The sequence below is a fragment of the Balaenoptera physalus genome (genome assembly GCF_965194825.1).
Source record: "Balaenoptera physalus genome assembly, chromosome: 19".
Lineage (NCBI taxonomy): Eukaryota > Metazoa > Chordata > Mammalia > Artiodactyla > Balaenopteridae > Balaenoptera > Balaenoptera physalus.
The window spans coordinates 40,204,464-40,221,280 of record NC_138900.1 but is presented as its reverse complement, the minus strand read 5'-3'; the positions used below and the strand labels follow the sequence as shown (position 1 = coordinate 40,221,280).

At 56.2% G+C, this 16,817-nt stretch overlaps 1 protein-coding gene across 7 annotated transcripts in view; it reads right to left on the bottom strand.

The window, feature by feature from the left end:
• Window positions 1-2,051: 2,051 nt before the first annotated feature.
• Window positions 2,052-16,817, bottom strand: part of CPNE2 (copine 2) — a 55,459-nt gene continuing 40,693 nt past the window's right edge. For 6 of the 7 annotated variants that reach the window (XM_082436994.1, XM_082436988.1, XM_082436992.1 and 3 more), the window contains 5 exons: window positions 12,808-12,859; window positions 11,230-11,363; window positions 3,835-4,071; window positions 2,693-2,748; window positions 2,052-2,484 (listed from right to left, as the gene is read on the bottom strand). In XM_082436994.1, coding sequence (XP_082293120.1) covers window positions 2,268-2,484; window positions 2,693-2,748; window positions 3,835-4,071; window positions 11,230-11,363; window positions 12,808-12,859 — 696 coding nt within the window. In that variant the 3' untranslated portion in view covers window positions 2,052-2,267. The remainder of the gene's footprint in view (window positions 2,485-2,692; window positions 2,749-3,834; window positions 4,072-11,229; window positions 11,364-12,807; window positions 12,860-16,817) is intronic. The other variant, XM_082436993.1, reaches the window with a different exon arrangement.

The window sequence follows — 16,817 nt, the reverse complement described above, 5'->3', positions numbered from 1 at the left end:
TCAGGAGTTGAGGACATTCCTTTCCCTGGTGAACTCAAACCAGCTGGGAGTAGAAGGCTTGTTTGACTGATCCACCCAATCTCAGGCAGAGAAGGGGGAAGAAAGATGGCTGGGTCTGCTCCCTCGTGCACCTGCGAAGTGGGGGCCGCCGGCACCACACTGAGGTAGGTGGTCCATAGGGGTTCGAGCATTTATGATGGGCCCTGATGCAAGGCAGGGAGTCTACCTTAACCCGGCCCAGTAGATGTCAGTCTCCATAGCTTCACCAATCTGGTAGATTATTCCCATGGGGAGGTGTAAGGGAGAGGTCTGCATCAGGTGTCGCCCCAGTACACCCATCCCCTGAGGGCTAAGGAGGGGATGTGGGGCTGGGAGGAGAAGGCTGTTCCACTATAGAGGCCTCTGGTCGATCAGAACTTGACAGATTCTCCCAGGCTGAGTTGGATACGAACTTCCCTGGATCTGACATCCAGCTAGACACTTCAGCTACCAAACAGGAGGGTAAAGGAAGCAGTCACATGGTGTTATTTCAACCATCATGCAGTCTTGCAGCTGTCCTGAGCGAGGGCTGGGTGTGAACCAGAGGAGGCAGATGCGCTGGTCCTGGGTTTCTACCCATAGTGCCGAGCTGGCCTCTGGGCTGCTGTGCTGTGATTTCCCAGAGGTCCCTGAGGAAATCACAGCTCCCTGCAGTCCTGCAGCCCTCTCAGGAGAAGTGAAGGTGTCCCTCGAGGATATTTCAGCTGGCTTTTAGTGGCCACGGAATCAGAAGAGGCATTGGAAGCCTAGGATACAGATGTCCCTCGCTTGCTCCCACCAGATAAACACCGGCTCCTGAGCTTACCAGGCACCTGGAGCTAGGAACCTGCCTGGCGTACCAGCCAGGTCTAGCAGGCCACTGGTAAGAATTGCTGACCTGGGAGAGTAGGTCGAGATGTCCGACTGCCCAGTTTCATTGGAGGGGAAGGACAAATTCAGCAGCAGGTTGAGAAGACTTCCTCGTAGAGTCACGGGAAGACATTCAGTGCAGTGGAACAAGTGTGGGCTCTGTGGAATTGGCCAGACCTGGAGCTAAGTTCTGGCTCTGCCTCTAATAGATTCGATTAGCCTCTCTGCTTGTTTCCTCATCTCTGAAATGGTCACAGGCAGGGGCTGGTGGAAAGGTTCAAGATTATGCCTGTAATGTGCTTAATAGGGAGCTGGAAACCTAGTGCTTAATATGAATGTTAGTTGTTGGTTGCACATGAGCCTGTGGCAAAGGGGCTGACTGGAGCTCTAAGGAGGAGGTAGACAAAAGAGAAAGATGTGTTCTTTGGAGGAGAGAAGGGAACAGGCCAGACGGCTGGGGTTTCAGAGATGCGTCGCCTAGCTGGTTTCGTGAGGTTGGGCCCAAGCCCGGGGTGGGGTGTGCGATAGAAACCAACGGCTGCTGCAGGGACAGAAGCAGCCCTGTTTAGCATCCTGAAGCCAGAGAGGCTTTCACATGCTGCAGACCACAGGGTGTACTCCAGTGCCTGGGAGACCTGCAGGAGGAGCAAATGGGTGGCAGCGACTGCCACTGCTGTGGTGGGGTAGGGTACATAAGACAGCGTGGACCACGAGGAAGAAGGGTGGGGCACCGTGTGCTGTTGGCTGGGCCAGCATGGGCTCTGCTGGGGCCCAGAAGGCTGGTGAGGGCCCGTGCATTTCATTGCCCCACAGATATTTATTGAGCATGTACAATGTGCCAAGTTCTGTGCCAGTTTAACAGCTGCATTACTGTTTGTGTGGGATGCATGTCCCCAAGTAGAAGTGATTATACCAATTTCACAGGCTTGCTAGGGGGAAGGGGTTTTCATGTTTCCTTTCCCAGATCAGTGAGCCCATCAGGTCCCAGCTGAGGAAGGAGCTGACACAGGGACATCTGAAACTCCTTTATTACCCTGAGTATAACAAGTAGAACACGGTCACAGTATTAAAAAACAGAGCAGGAATTGGGTGCAGGCTACCACACAGTATGCACCGGGGACACATTCCTTTGAGTCTGCAGCTAGTTACTTGGAAAAAGCCAGTTATGATTGTAAAAATTTTATTCTCTTTAATAACAATTCCACTAAAATTATACAAAGTACATTCAATACTTAAGAGTGGCAAGGGTGGGGAGAGGAGGAGAGGAAGCCACTTTGGCCTGGAAGTATCATCAGTCGACTCCAATAAAGGAAGCCCAGCTGGGCTGGAGGAAGTTGGGGGTGGAGGGCCGGTTGTAGAAAATAAAAATGTGGATCAGTTTAAAAGAAAAAAAAAAAGGCCACCCACAAGGAAGCAGGGTGAGCGTGCATGTTCCTGGGGAAGTTGGGAGGCCCAGCCGGCATGCTGCTGCTGGGTGAGGGCTGGCACTCAGGCGGGCTCCGAGTTGGTGGGGGGCAGGTTTTTATGCTTGAAATACTGAACAACTTGTTGGGGCAGCTCTGCCAGCACAGCTTTCGCCAAGGTCTCTTTTGCCGCCTGCAGGGTAGGGTGGAGAGAGGAGAAAGGATCACTGGATGAAGTGGTGAGGGGCACCATGCCCAGGGAGCTGGTACAGGAGGTGTCCCTGGAGGACAAAACCAGAGCAGAGGGCCAGAGCTGTCTAAAACTAGCGTTCCTCAGCCCAGCCCAGGCCTGAAATCCCACCCTTAGCAGTGCTTTCCTTCACATTAAGTATAACTCTTACCTGAGCACTCGAGGTGCCTGGGAGTAACGTTTCAGGATGAATTTGTCTATGGGAGGCTTTTGGGGGAAAGAGATGGTGGAGGTGAGCTGCACAGCCTACTCATCTGGCAAACATTTCCTGAGCACCTTCTTGGCTGGTATTAAGAGGTTGTGACTGTCTGATTCACTGCTCGGCACCCAGTCACAGGCTGGGCACACCAGGAGCTCGTTCAGTGTCCATGCAGTGCCTGGGTGGCCAACACCCAGCATTTGTCCTCAGGAAGCTCACGCTCCAGAGGAAGGAACTGAACCAGCTCAGGCAAACCCAGAGGGTACTGGGCAGAGATGTGAGCACCAGTGGTTACAAATCGGAGTGGCCAGTTCTTGCTGGGACTGGCTCCCAGGACCTGAGCCACAGCACCCAGAGGCTTACAGCTGCGGCAGCTGAGGCCAGGAGGAAAGGTCAGGGACTTGCCCAAGGCTATACAGTGTGCCTCTGGTCAAATGAAAGCTAGGCCCCAGGCTGGCATCTGACAGACTGCTCCCTCTGGGGCTGCCTGCGGGCCCAGCTGCAAGGGCAGCAACCAGGAAGCTATTGCCAGCCTCCTTGTAAGCAGACCTGGGTCACCTGCAGATAGGACCAGAGCCACCTCCAGGAGCAAGGGAGGCCACCAGTTCCTCCTAGAGCGGCCCTCTGGGAGAGGAGGCCATCCTAAGATGGGCCTTGTTTTCCACCTGAAGCGAGACGGTTGGCGAGGTGTGATTTCCAGGAAAGCCCCTCACACCTCTGGGCCTTGCTCCCATCTCTTTCTCCTGGAATGCTTTCCCCCGCATGGATGACGCCGACTTCTGATTCAGGCTTAGAGGGTAGGTCCTCTGGGAACCCCTGTCCTGGAGCCCCAGTCTGGACTGGGCACTACTCCCTTGAGTTCCGTCAGCTTGCTGAAGCAAGTGCTCACGCAACTGTCATATGGCCTCACCTGGGGGCAGGGCCTCGCATGGCGCCGGGAGGGTAGTAGGCTCTCAGGAGGTGAGTAGTCAACAGAGCTGAGGGTAGAGGAGCCTAGGATTGGGCAGACAATCCCAGCGCCTTCATTCTGGATTATTAACTATGGTTGTTGGGGTCCTGTAAGCGCCTCCTCCCCAGCCCGGGCCCACACTCACGTTGCGGAATTCTCGAAAGGGCACGAACTGCACGATATCGCGGGCTGCCTCCTCCCCTGTGTGGGAGCGCAGCGTGCGGCTGTCCCCGTCCAGGAACTCCATGGCAGCGAAGTCGGCGTTACCCACGCCCACGATGATGATGGACATGGGCAGCTTGGAGGCCTGCACCACGGCGTGCCGCGTCTCCTCCATGTCGCTGATGACACCGTCCGTGATGATAAGGAGGATGAAGTATTGCTGCGGGGGGGGTCAACAGGCACTCAGCACAGCCCTCGGCCTCTGGCCACCCTTCCCCTCCGTCCTTTCCCAATCTCCCCAAACCCTCTGACCCCTGGGAGGAAGATGGCTCGTCTCCCCGAGCTGTTGCCGAACCCCAGCCACCTCCCTAGGCAGCCACCTCTCAGTGCTTGGGCCCTGTAGGCCTCTCCTCCGTCACAGCTGGAAGCACAAACTGCTCTCTTCCTCCTGCCCTGTGCAACATCAGACTCCCCGGCTTGGGAGTTTGAGAGCCCCGGACTCCAGGCCTGGCTCTGACAGTGGCTACACCGTGGGACTCTGGGGAACTGACTCAATTCGCCGTGCCTCAGTTTCTTCATCTGCAAAGTGGAAGTTCCTGCACCTCTCAAAGAGACCACGCCGGGCGTGTGGCAGCAGCTCGGTAATCGACAGCTGCATCTGTGGCAGAGTGAGGCCCACGGCTGTTAAGGAATATGCATTCTGGCTTGTGGACTCTGGGAGCAGCCTCCCCTTCTCTGCTCCACCTTCACGTGAACACCTGTGACGCTGCTCGTTCCCCATTAGCACAGCCGGCCTCAGAGACCCCTTGCAGGAGCTAAGCAGATCATCTAGGTCAGTGCTTCTGGGATTGTGGGACTCTGCTGGCAACAAGCAGACCTGGGGGCACACCCCAGACACAGCATCCGTCACAGTGGGAAGGGTATTGGTTTTGCAGTGGTCTTTGAATTCTACAAACTGCAGCCAGGAGGAAGTCGCAGTTTGGTGCTCGTGTGTCCCACTTGCTAACCTTCCTTATTAAAAAAGAGAGAAAAGGCAGGAAGCTCAGAGCTCCAGGGACAGCAGTCTCTAGGTAGACTTTGATACCACTGTGCAGCCTGGTGTATTTATTTTTATTGTTACTCTCTATGGCAAGTGATAAGTAACTTTTCCCTTACAGTGGGTTATAGTTTCTCTATAAAATTATTTACATGAAAAAAATAATAATTAGTGTAGGTGACAGGTGGCCATAGCATAGACTGTGGAGGTGGGGAGTGAGTGAATGAAGTTCAGGAAATCTCACTGGATGATCTGTGGGCAGAAGCCCCAGCATTCCTAGCTGCCTAAGACCTCATTTTCAACTTGGCTCTGTGCTTAGCACCCTCTGGCCCCTTTTGGGGAACTCAGTTTTCCCCATACATAAGATGAACAGAAAAGCCCTTGTGGTCCTAATGTTCTCTGTCTGGGGCTTCTGCCTTCTCTTCTGACCCTTCTGATTCTCAGGAGAGGAAATGGGGACCCAGACTAGTCAAGGTCATGGAGCTAAAAAGAGAAGAACCAAGCCAGCCCCCAAGATAGCATCTGGCCACCTTCTCACCCAGCAAAGCCGTCTGCTCCCTGGGAAACATACAGAGACCACAAGTTCAGCCATCTAGGATGCCTTGCTCTCCTGCCTGTCCCCCAAGCACAACCTGAAAGGAATGAACCGTGAGGAGGTACGAATGCCACCATCCTAACCCCCAACCCTCGACAGCAGTAGTCCAACTCCTCCTGAACTGTGCCTTTAAGAGGCCGAAAGCTTGGCTGGAGATGGATACCTGTTGCTATGGAGATGGCAGCCTGAATTCCTGTAGTGGAGGGCTGCTGCTGTCAGTCCCCATTCCTGGGGTTGAGGGGCACCTCATAAGCTCATCCAGACCCTTGTCCCCTCATAGCCCACCATCATCCTGGCCAGCACCCCTTCCCTAAGTGGCCCTCTAACCCCACTTCCATCCCACCAAAAATAGTCCATGGCAGTATTTCTGGGGCACCTAGGCTGGCAGGAGGGAAGGCATTGAGAGGCCTAGCAATGAGGACAGAAAAGAATACTTGGCCTTGGGTGACAGGCCTCACCACTCGGGGTGGGACTGGTCTCCAAGCCCCCTCCAGCTCAGATGGCTATCTCCCACCCTCCTCCCCACATGGCCCTCTTGGCTCTCCCTTTCCACCAGCCACGTGTCTACATTAGGAGACTTGGAGCATGCAGGCCAAGGCCTCCCTCACAGCCTTGTAGCCTTCTTCCCCATGGCCTGGGTTCCTGCAGAACAGTAGGCACCAACTGAAAAGGTGAGTCACGGTGATGGTGACCACACATGCTCCGTGTCATCCTCACGCTGGGATTCTCCTTTTGGAGGTTGGGGAGACAGGCTGAGAGAGGTTCAGTGACTTGCTCAAGGACTCACAGCCAGGAACGGCACAGTTGAGATTCAAGCCCAAGCCTTAACTCCAAAGTTAGGGCTCTTTCCACAATGGCATCAGTGGCCAGTAGCTGTCTCTCCAATAGTGGGGCCTGGCAGGGAGAAGCAAAGTGCCGCTGACAAGTCCTAGGCTTCATGCCCATCCCAGGCAAAAATGAGATTGTCCAGGAGCCTCTAAGGTCTACTGCCACCCCAGGGGTCCATGATCCCATCCCCAAGACAGATCAGAGGGGAGGTGGCGGGGTTGGGGGCGCTGTGGAAGGGGAGAAAGAAGGGTGGAATCAGGCAGGAGGAGGTGGGAAGGGCCTCTGCTGTCCCCATGGATAGTCCTGGTCTACCCTACCCCAAGCTTTCCCACCTCCATGCCTTTCCTGGATTACTTCCTTCTGCCTGGCGTACCCTCCCCAGCCACAGCTCCAAGACCTCTCTGGGCGTCTACTCCTCCATCCCCAGTGAATGCGAAGGCTCCCCCAAGCCCTGAGCTCTGCTTTCGCTGCCAGCGATTACCTCTTGGGGCGGGCTTCTCTGGATACTCCTCTCCCCCCACACCCTAAGAGCTCCTCAGGGCAGCCCCTCCCCTCACACCTCTGCATCTCATGGGCCTGGCACCCTGTGCGGGCTCCATAAACACAGCCAACTGCTGCCAGGTCGAACCCAAACCCCAAATTTCCAACACATTTCAAGGACAGAGTATCTCTAGCATTTACCCAAGAGGTTCTTCAGGCTTCTAGGGCTGTAAATAGCCACTTCCCCTAATGCATTTAACATGTGATTTGATTTATAAGAAACTGACTTGACCACGACAGTTCCAGGCAGAGTCCGGGGAAGCTGCACTCATCCCTAGCTTATTTCTGAGAAGTTGGCTGCTGAGGGCCCTGGGGAGTGGAGGAAAACTTCCAGGGTGCTGGCTGCTTCCCAGTTTCCCCTCCACTATGGCACCAGTTGCCTAGGTAGCCAACCAGCAATGGGCCATGGATGGGAAGGCCCAAGTCACATGGGTCAGAGCAGAGGGAAGGATGAGGCCCCACAGTAGGAGTCCCCTGGTACCACCCAAACCTCTTAATACCTTTCAGTGACTCCTCACTGCCCTTAAGTGAAAATCCAGATTCCTTACTGCCTTCAAAGACATCTGTGGGAGCTGGCCTACCTTCTCAACCTCACCCCCCCCTCTTACATCACACTCCTTCCCTTAGTTACGCCACACACCATGCCTCCAAGCCTTTGCCTATGCTGTTTGTTCTGCCAGGGACACTCCACACATGCACATGCACACACATACACCCTTTATGAGACTAACTCTTAAGCATCCTCCAAGTCTCAGCTTGGACATCACTTTTCCAGGAAGCCTGCCCTGAGCCCTCTGTCTGGGTTAGATGCCACCTTTATAATCCTATAATTCCGTCATCACAGTTTTAATTGGCTGGCATCACAGCTGCTGTTCCTGGCCTGGCTCCCCACAAGACCACAGGCCCTGGAAGGGCAGAGGCCATGGCTTGTGCATCATGGTCTCCCTAGTGCTGCAGAGAAACACACGTGGTAGAGATGAGCTGCGTGAATGAATGGCAGAACACAGGCCTGCCTAGAGAGATGCTTCCACCATCTGCTCTTGATTTCCTGTGCGTGGGTGTGCATGCACGTTCGTGTGTTGGGGACAGGGAGGATGAAGCCACACCAAGTGTTTCCCAAAAAGCAGCTGTATGAAAGCATCAGGTAACGCACAAATTATTTCCTTTTGCGTTAGGCCTACATGGGCTCAGCATCACCAAATGCCAGCCCAAGAGGTGTCCTAAGAAGATTCATCGGCTCACGTTTATTAGGTGCTATTGTGTGCCAGGCGCTGTGCTGAGCAATTTGGATGCCGAGCTGGTTGAATCCTTGCAATGCTTCTATTAGGCAGGTACTATTCCATCATCCTCATTGTACAGGTGAGAAAACTGAAGTTCAGAGAGCTTAATAAGCAACCTGCTCTGGGTCACAGTCAGGAAGTGTGGGAGCTGGGGTTTGAACCAGGTCAATGGGCCTCCAAACCTTGAGGCATCCCCACCTTCAGTGCACGGTGAGATGGACGGAGTAAAGGCAGGAGGTAGAGAATTATCTGTATCTTCTTGGACATCAGAGTAGGAGAGGCCAGTAGAGACCCCTGGCTCGCCTCCTGCAGCCCAGAGATGCTGGCCCAAAGTCACACAGCTGGGGTGGGTGACAGCGCTTCCCCAGGCTAAGGGAGCCGGGGAAGGCTGCCTCCTCAGGTTGGGAGGACCTGGTCACGACGAAAGCGGCTGGGGTATTGTGAGGGTTAGGACTGGTGAGGATTAGGACTTGTTCACAGAAAGGGCCCAGTTCTTCCCTCTGGAGGGCCCTCAGCAGTTGTTCCCCAGAATGAAAAGACACCTTCCTGGTGGTCCCCAAGCCCCTCCAGACTTAGGATCCAGCAGACACAGGCCCCTTCTCCCCAGGACCTCATCTCCTGCCCAGTCCTGCCCCTGCATGGCAGGTGAAAGAGCCCGAGAGGAACACTGGGCTTCATTCCTGCTCCGCCCCATTTTTTTCCCTTAAACGAGAATGCAGGCCTTTCTTCCATCCCTCTGAAAGCTGGTTCAGGCAGATAAAAGTCTGGGCGGGACAATGGCCTGGCTGGCAGCAGGCATCCAAACGGTGTGCAAGCTGAGGGGCTGCCCCTCACTCTGCCCTCTCCATCCAATTCTAGCCCAGCACCCCAGGAATTTAACAAAGCCACTCCCAGGTCCTCCCCAGTTACTGTCCCATTCAGATGGGCTTACTTGTCCCATTTCATAAAGGAAATAGGCTCAGAGCAGGAAGGGACTTGTCTCAGGCCCTCAGCTGCCACCACCAAGGCCAGGACTACAGCAAGTCACGCTCCCTGAAGCAGAAGTGACCAGGACCATCTTCCTTCAATCCAACATCGTGCACTGACCTCCCTCCTGTCCATCACTGGCATCTGCCATTCCCTCTGCCTGGGGGGCTCTTCCCAGAACTCTCTGCCACTCTCTTCCTCATCCTCAGGTCTCTTTGGGTACCAGCTGTTGTGTTATCACATTTAATCCTAACACCACCTCCTTAAGGTAGGTCCTATTACTATTCCTATGGTACAAACGAGGCTCAGAGAGGGTAAGTTTTACCCAGGTCACCCAGTGAGGGATGGGCAGGGGCTGGATTCAAACCCTGGCAGGCTGACCCCAGGACCCCCTTTCCCACAGACCCTCTGCTGCCTCCCAGACAATCAGACCACATACTGCTGTCCTGCCCTCCCCAGGCTGGCCCTGGTGTCCTCTTCTCTTTCCCATAACCTCCCCTTCTTTTATCTTTGTCTCCATCTTCGGGAAGGCAACCTCTACCTCCTCAGTGACCGAGCAGGTGCCTCCCTCCTCTGGGCAGTCCCAATGGGACCAGGTCCCTTTCCTTCTGAGAGAGGCCCTGGCTGAATCACCTCCTCCCAGCTACTCGCACAGTGCACAGCACACGACAGGGGCCAACTTGAATCCATCCGTTCCCAGAACACGAGCGTCTGCCACAGCACAGGCCACCAAGTAGATGACGGACCACACACAGACACAGCCTGGCCCTGTGGGGCCGAGAGGCCAACCAGGGAGACACCCAGTAGACAGAAACACGGAGTATGTGAAGGAGATGTTGCCACCGTCATCAGAGTCCAGACGGGAATAAACAGAGAAGGCAGGAGATAGGCTTCAGGTGGGTGGGCAAGGAAGGCTGCAGGGAGGTGGCGTTTGAGGAACACTGAGGGATGGGACAGAGCAAGCCAGGGAGAGAGGAGAAGAACCTCCAAGCAGAAGAGACGGCAGAACAAAGGATCTGTTGGGAGACAAGCTTGGTGTCTTTGAGGGATAGGAACAAGGTCAGTGGTGGAATGGTCACAAGTAAAGGAAGGGGTGTGGGGTTGCGGGGAGGAGAGGCCAGGAGGGGGTAGGATCTGATGTGCGCAGTTAAAGGACCCTCTAGCAGGAGCATGGATAGGAGGGGCAAGAGGGGTGAGGGGCGGCCGTGGTGTCCAGTGAGAGATGACAGTGGCCGTGGCAATGGGGAAGCGGGCGAGTTGAGGATAGTATTTTGGAGGCAGGGTGAAAAGGACAGTCAGCAAAGGACTTCAGCACTTGTGCAGCAACCCTTTCCTTCCAGGGGAAGAGGAAGCCCGGACAGGGGCAGAGGCTGTGGCTCGGGGGCCTGGTCAGGTGGGAGTCGGACCCACGTCCCAGCCCGGGCTCCACCACCCTAGGGCCGGGTGCCGGGTTCCCAGACTTGGCTCAGCTCCTCGCGGCAGTAGCCCTGGGGCAGGGGCTGGTGGATGGCGGGCGAGGTGGGCAAGGTGACCCTTGGTGACTCCAGCACTGGCACTGGGCCTGGAGCTGGGTGCAGGGAGAGGACCTGGGATGCAGCTGCCCAGGATGGCCATTTGCCATATATTCCAGATGCCACACAGCAGCCCTGGCAGTCTCAGGCTTGAGCCTTGTCACTGAGCGCCGGACCCGGGCCAGACGGTTCCAAACCCTTCAGCGTGAGGTGGCAGCTGCTCTAATGGGAACTAGGTGGCCCAGAGGGTCAGCCTGAGGGCTGTAGGGACTACAGTCTCCGGGTTTCCCTCTGCCTGGAGGCATGCACCATTAATCACAGCCCCTATTTCCTACTAAGCACCAAACGAACGGAATTGCTGTCTGTCCTGGAGTCTGTGCTCCAGGAATCCAGAACCAGTCAAGTTGAGCTTCTTCCAACCCCCTTCCCATCCCTGCTGGTAAACTAAGGTGGAGAGGCCGGGGCTCACCTAGGATTTTAGAACAAGGGGAGGCAGAACATCCAGCTCGCCAGCCAGCCCCATGGGTGGGTAGGGTAGGAAGGACAGACCTCCATCTGGCAGGGAAGGCCCAGCCTGTGCCAGCCCTATCCTGCACGTCCACGCCAGTGATCACCTACTCACCATGGCTGTCTGCTGCTGCGTGGCTTGGGCCGCAAACCGGGCCACGTGGTTGACGATAGGCGAGAAATTGGTGGGACCATAGAAGCGGATGTGGGGCAGGCAAGCCGAATATGCCTGGGCGATGCCGTCCACGCCTGCCTCGGGGAGAAGGCTCTGGATCAGCCAGGTCCTCCCTGACCCTGCACCCACTCTCATCCCAATTGCTGCCCACCCCAAATGCCCCGGCCGTGCCCAGTCTGTGCCCTGTAGTACTGGAAGCTCCAGAGGGCAGGGCCAGAGTGGTGTAAAGAGCCCTGAACGTGGAGTCTGACCTGAGTTCCAATTCCTGCCTTTACCACTTCTTAGCTGTGGGACCTGGGGGAAGTTATTTAAGCCTGTTTCCTTGTCTGTCAAGGAGACTAGTAATCTACACCCTTGGGAAGCTGGCAGGAGGGTGTCCAGCAGGCTCCTCCCAGAGAAGGGGCGGGCAGAACCTGCAGTGACACTTTGGGGGTCACACGGAGCCACCTGGAGGTCCATTCGGGACACGCTATGGCTTCTCAGGGTTGCTGGGGGAACTGAGATGCTTGCACAGCTCTGCAGACAGTAGGTGCTCTGTAAATAGCCACTGTTACAAGGCTAAGAATACCCCCCCCTGCCTTGCTGTCCTGTCCAGATGGCCTCTGGCCAGAGATGAGGTTGACCAATCTGAACTTGGATAAAACATCTCTGCAGACCTGCTCCAAGCCAGACAGGCCCCAGCAGGAGGACAGGGCCACGCTTTCAGCCAACAGAGGCCCATGGCTTCTGAGTCACAGCATCATCCCCATCGTGGTGACTTGATGCATTTCCCTTCCAAGTACAAACCTGACCCAGCTTCAGGGATTCCCAGGGAAGGTAGATGCTACACCCAAGGCAAGTCCTAGGCTGAAAGCTCTCATGGTGTCAGGAACCACCCTCTTCCATACCCACCTGGGAGCCCCTTCTCTTTCACTGTTTCTTAACTGACTCTGGGAGGCTCAGAAATCCTCTTAGGCCTGGGGCAGGGAGAGCACAGACACCACTTCCGCTGCCTGCCCCTCCCTCTTGCCCAGCACCCCCGCCCAGGCCATGCTCAATCCTTAGGTGCCAAGGCTCCCTGTGGAAGGTGGGGAGAACAGGGTGGGGCAGGACAAGGCTGGGCCCTCCCAGTGAGGGCAGAAGGGAGGTGAGAGGCAGGTGTGTAATTTGCTGCTCTCACCTCCTCCTGGTCTACACAGGGCTTTCTGTCAGTGCTTCCCTTAATTCTCACCTGACCACCCAGTGAGGTGAGCTACCCTGGTATCACACCTCCTTGAGGCAGGTGAGGAGGCAGAGGCCCAGTGGGGTGCAGTGATCTCTCCGAGGTCACACAGCCAGGAAAGGGCAGCAGCTGGCCTTGAATCCAGGGCCACCTGACTCCAAATTCCAGCTTCTCCCCATCTGCCACCCTGAGCAAGTGCGAGGGGAGGGGAGGGGAGAGAAAAGAACAGAAACCCGTACTCCTCCCCCGCGTCTGCCCAGGGAGATGGCCAGGCCTGGCGTAAACCCAGGGCAGAGGCAGGTGGGCTTGACACTCACCTGAGCAGAAGGGGTTGGTGGGGTTAAAGTTGATGGCAAACTCATGGGAGACCTGAAATGCAGAGAAAATGATGAGCTGAAAGCCCAGGCCCACCTGCTGCCAGGCAAGGCTCCCTCTGAGGGAACCTGGCTCTTTGCCACCCTGACCCCAGGTCAAGGCTACTGATACCCCTACATCTGCTTTCACCTCCACTGCTGGGTCTGACCCACAGAGAGGCCCAACCACCCTCACTTCATAACAGAAGAAACAGAACCTTCCACACCACCCCAATCTCTTCCAGGGGGTCAGGGCTGTCTATGCCTCCTCGCCCCACTATAAGAGTCCCTAGGGACTTCCCTGGTGGCGCAGTGGTTGAGAATCTGCCTGCCAATGCAGGGGACATGGGTTCGAGCCCTGGTCCGGGAAGATCCCACGTGCCGCGGAGCAACTAAGCCCCTGAGCCACAACTACTGAGCCTGCGCTCTAGAGCCCGAGAGCCACCACTACTGAAGCCCGCGCGCCTAGAACTCAACAAGAGAAGCCACTGCAATTGGAAGCACACGCACTGCAACAAAGAGTAGTCCCCGCTCACCGCAACTAGAGAAAGCCCGCAGGCAGCAAGGAAGACCCAAAGCGGGGGGTGGGGGGGGGGTGGAAGAGTCCCTGAGTAGGGCGGAGATGCATCTGAGGGTGGCGGGCTCAAGGAGCAGTTGGAGTGCTCCTTCGTCACCTGCTTTCACTGTGGTGGGGCTACAACTAGAGTTCCACTTCTTCGGGCCTTGAGTGCTTTTCCCCATCCTACTAATAAGCACGAGTGCTTGGAAGGGAGCCCACCTTATGCCAGCGAGCCAAACTGGGGCTTAGCTGACAACCCACTTAGAGCTGGACTGGGGGATCAGGAAGCATAATGGGGCCAGAAGGGCAGGGAATAGAGAGCCCTGTCCCAGTTCCTGCAGACCCAGCCCCTAGCCCGGGGGCATCATCAGAGGCTGATCCTGCATACTCCCGGATGCCGCTGGCCCACAGAGGGACTGATAACTAGACCCCCATTCAGGACTGTGGGTCAGACTTTGGTGGCTGCAGAACCTAGGGCCTCAGGAGAGGCCAGAGCTCAGATGGGAGGACCACCCTCCCTCCCTCCCCTGCTGCCTCCGTCAAAATCCCCACTCGGCCCCTTCCCTGTGAACTGTGTGCCACAGTCCACGTTCAGGGCTTTGCTAGCATCCCCTCACTCCTTCCTCGCAACAATCCAACGGAGGAAGGCCTGGTATTACTCCCTTTTTCTGATGTAAAACTGAGACAGAGAATGGACCAGAATGTTCCCACATTTACTGAAGGGGAGAGTGGGGACTAGAACTGAAATCAGGCTGCCTCCTGAGCTCACAATCCATAAACCCACTAACCCGAGAAGGTGTTCCTCTCCTGAGGAGTTTAAATGGGAGGGTGAAGAGATGCCCAGGGGGAAGGGACCCCACCCTCAGAGGCTGGAGGAGCGCTCCAGTCCAGGCGCAAACGATCCCAGGCAGACGCTTTAGCTCCAAGACACTGCAGCGGGGTGCTGGGAGGCCCTACCAAGCCCAGCATCCGCATTTTACAAGTAAGCTGACTGAGGCCCAGAGAGGGGAAGCCAGGTGCCGAGGCCACACAGAAGAACAGACCTGAGGCCCAGGCCCCTCAAGCCTGGTAAAGGGGTTGGGCTGCTGACCTTGGGGAGCCCTCCTGGGCCAAGACGGGAAGGACTCAGCAGAGGAATTCACCCCAGCACTGCCCTGTGCCTAGCAGCCTGAGGAGAAGACCCCTACCTGTTCAGGGGAATGGGCTTTTCTGTTCTTTGCTCCCTCAGCCCTAAGTGCTTGACATGGAGCCATACCCCTGATGCCCCTCTTGGGCCCTGTTCCTGCCCAGGGACCCTCTTCACCCTGTCCCCAGCCCGGGCTCCAGGTGTGGGGGCTGGAGGTCCTTGTTGCCATGGAAACTTCATGAGCCTCTATAGTGACTAAGAGGGGGGGGCTTGTACAGAGGGGGCTGAGAGAGGAAAATGGTTGCCAGGGAAACAGGCAACCTTGGGCCAACGACTTCCTGCAAAATCAGATTTTAGGAGATTTTAGAGACCAAGGGGGAAAAGCCCCCTCCTGATAGGGACGGATTAATATTCTGTTTTCTCGGCCACCCAAATTCCTCATTCTCCATTTTTTTCCTCTATTAAGGGGAGAGTGGGGTCTGGTGGTCAAGTGGGTGGGGCTATGGGTGGTTACCCATCTACCCTGGTGGCCTCCCAGGTCATCTACTCCACCCAGCAGCTCCATTTCACAGGTGGAAAAACTGAGGTTCAGAGGGGGCCAAGGAATGCCCAGGTCACACGAGTGAGCCACAGCAGAGACGGGACCAGATCCGGGGGACAAGAGTTCACGTCTGTAGCAGCCCAGCCTCATCCCACACTTGCTGCCCTAGTTTGCCCGAGAAATGCCAGCAAACATGACAAGCTTCCTGGAGGCCACCCCAAGCCGATTAGGGGCCCCTGGGGACTGGCCAGCCACAGGTCTTTGCCCTGGGACTCCCTGCTGCTTTCTGACGATCAATGGTCCTGTTCACTCCACCTGGCCAGGCCCAGCCCATGGTCTTGAGTTACTTAAAAGGCTGTTCCCTCTGGTCTTGGCAGGGCAGTGGATGGTGACATGGAGGGAGTCGAAGGGATCTCAGAGTGACCATCCCCTCTGAGCCTCAGTTTTCCCATCTATAAAGTGGGGAGAGTCATAAACTGTGCTCCTCTCCACCCCAGACCTTTGTGCAGGCCTGTCCTTCAGCCTGATCCCTCTCTTCATCTGACTAACTCTGGCTCATTTTGAAAGGCCAATGTTTCCTGAGTCCCTCAGCCACTACCCAGGTCAGGGGTCCTCTTGGGGCTCACCTGGACCAGGCCCAGGGAGGGACTGAGGTCCTGAGGGCGGGCAGCCGAGTGGCACGCTCCTGCTAGCTCCTTCCAACTTCCCACACTCAGAGAACCAACACCTCTGTCTGCTCAGGCCACTGGGCCCCAAATTTACTGTCAACAATCACGTACTGCATGCCTGGAGCCAGACACAGCAAGAAGGAGACAACGTGCCCTCCCTGAGACAATGAGCAAATCAACACATACAGAGTGACCACAAAGTTCCGGGGCAGGGAGGAGGGGCCCCACGTGCGCACGCTCAAGGTAGTCCTTCTAGAGGAAATGATCTCTCGGCTAAGAAGCAGCAATGGGAAGTCAGTGAAAGGGGGCAAAAGGCCAGTGGAAGACCACATGTAAAGACCCTGAGGTAGGAACGAACAGAAGAAGGTTCATGTGGCATGGCAAGGTGAGTTAGAATGAGAGGGAAGGTAAGGGGCCGGGAGGGGCCAGGCCTGGCCAGCTCCAGCAGCAGGGGGAGGTGGGATAGAGCATCTGCCCTTTCCAAGCCTCGTTCCAGCATCCCTCCTGGCACCACCGGGCACTCCAGCCTGGCCAAGCCCCAGCCTCCCCAGAATTGCCCTGTGACATTTCCAAGGAGGCTTTTGCGCAGGAAAACATCTCATTCAGCCAGAGTTCTTTGAAAGCTGGCTGGTGTCCTAGCAACGAGATCGTGCTGGGCCTGGCTGCACCAGCCCGCCCTGCCCCCAGTGGCATCACCATGTCTGCCCAGAGGCCCAGCTGTGGTCCACAGGGTCCTGCCCCCTACCATACAATGGCCAGCAGGCCACAGAGCCACTCCCTGAAATTCTAGGTGAAAACTGCTCTCCCCGGATAGGATGGGAGGGGAACGCTCACTCTGGAAACAGCATGTGGTACAGCAGGGCAGACAAGAGGGGCACTGGCTAAGACATGTAGATTTAGGAGTCCTCTATGCCCACAGCCCCAGGCTTCTCATCAGAAGGGTAGCACATTCTGAGAACAGACATGAGAGTCCACCTGCCCAGTTGGAATTCAGGCTCCCTGTTTTGAACATAACCTTGGACAAGTCATTGAGCCTCTGTTTTTTCACCTGTAATGGACATTGCCCCTTCTCTCCAACCC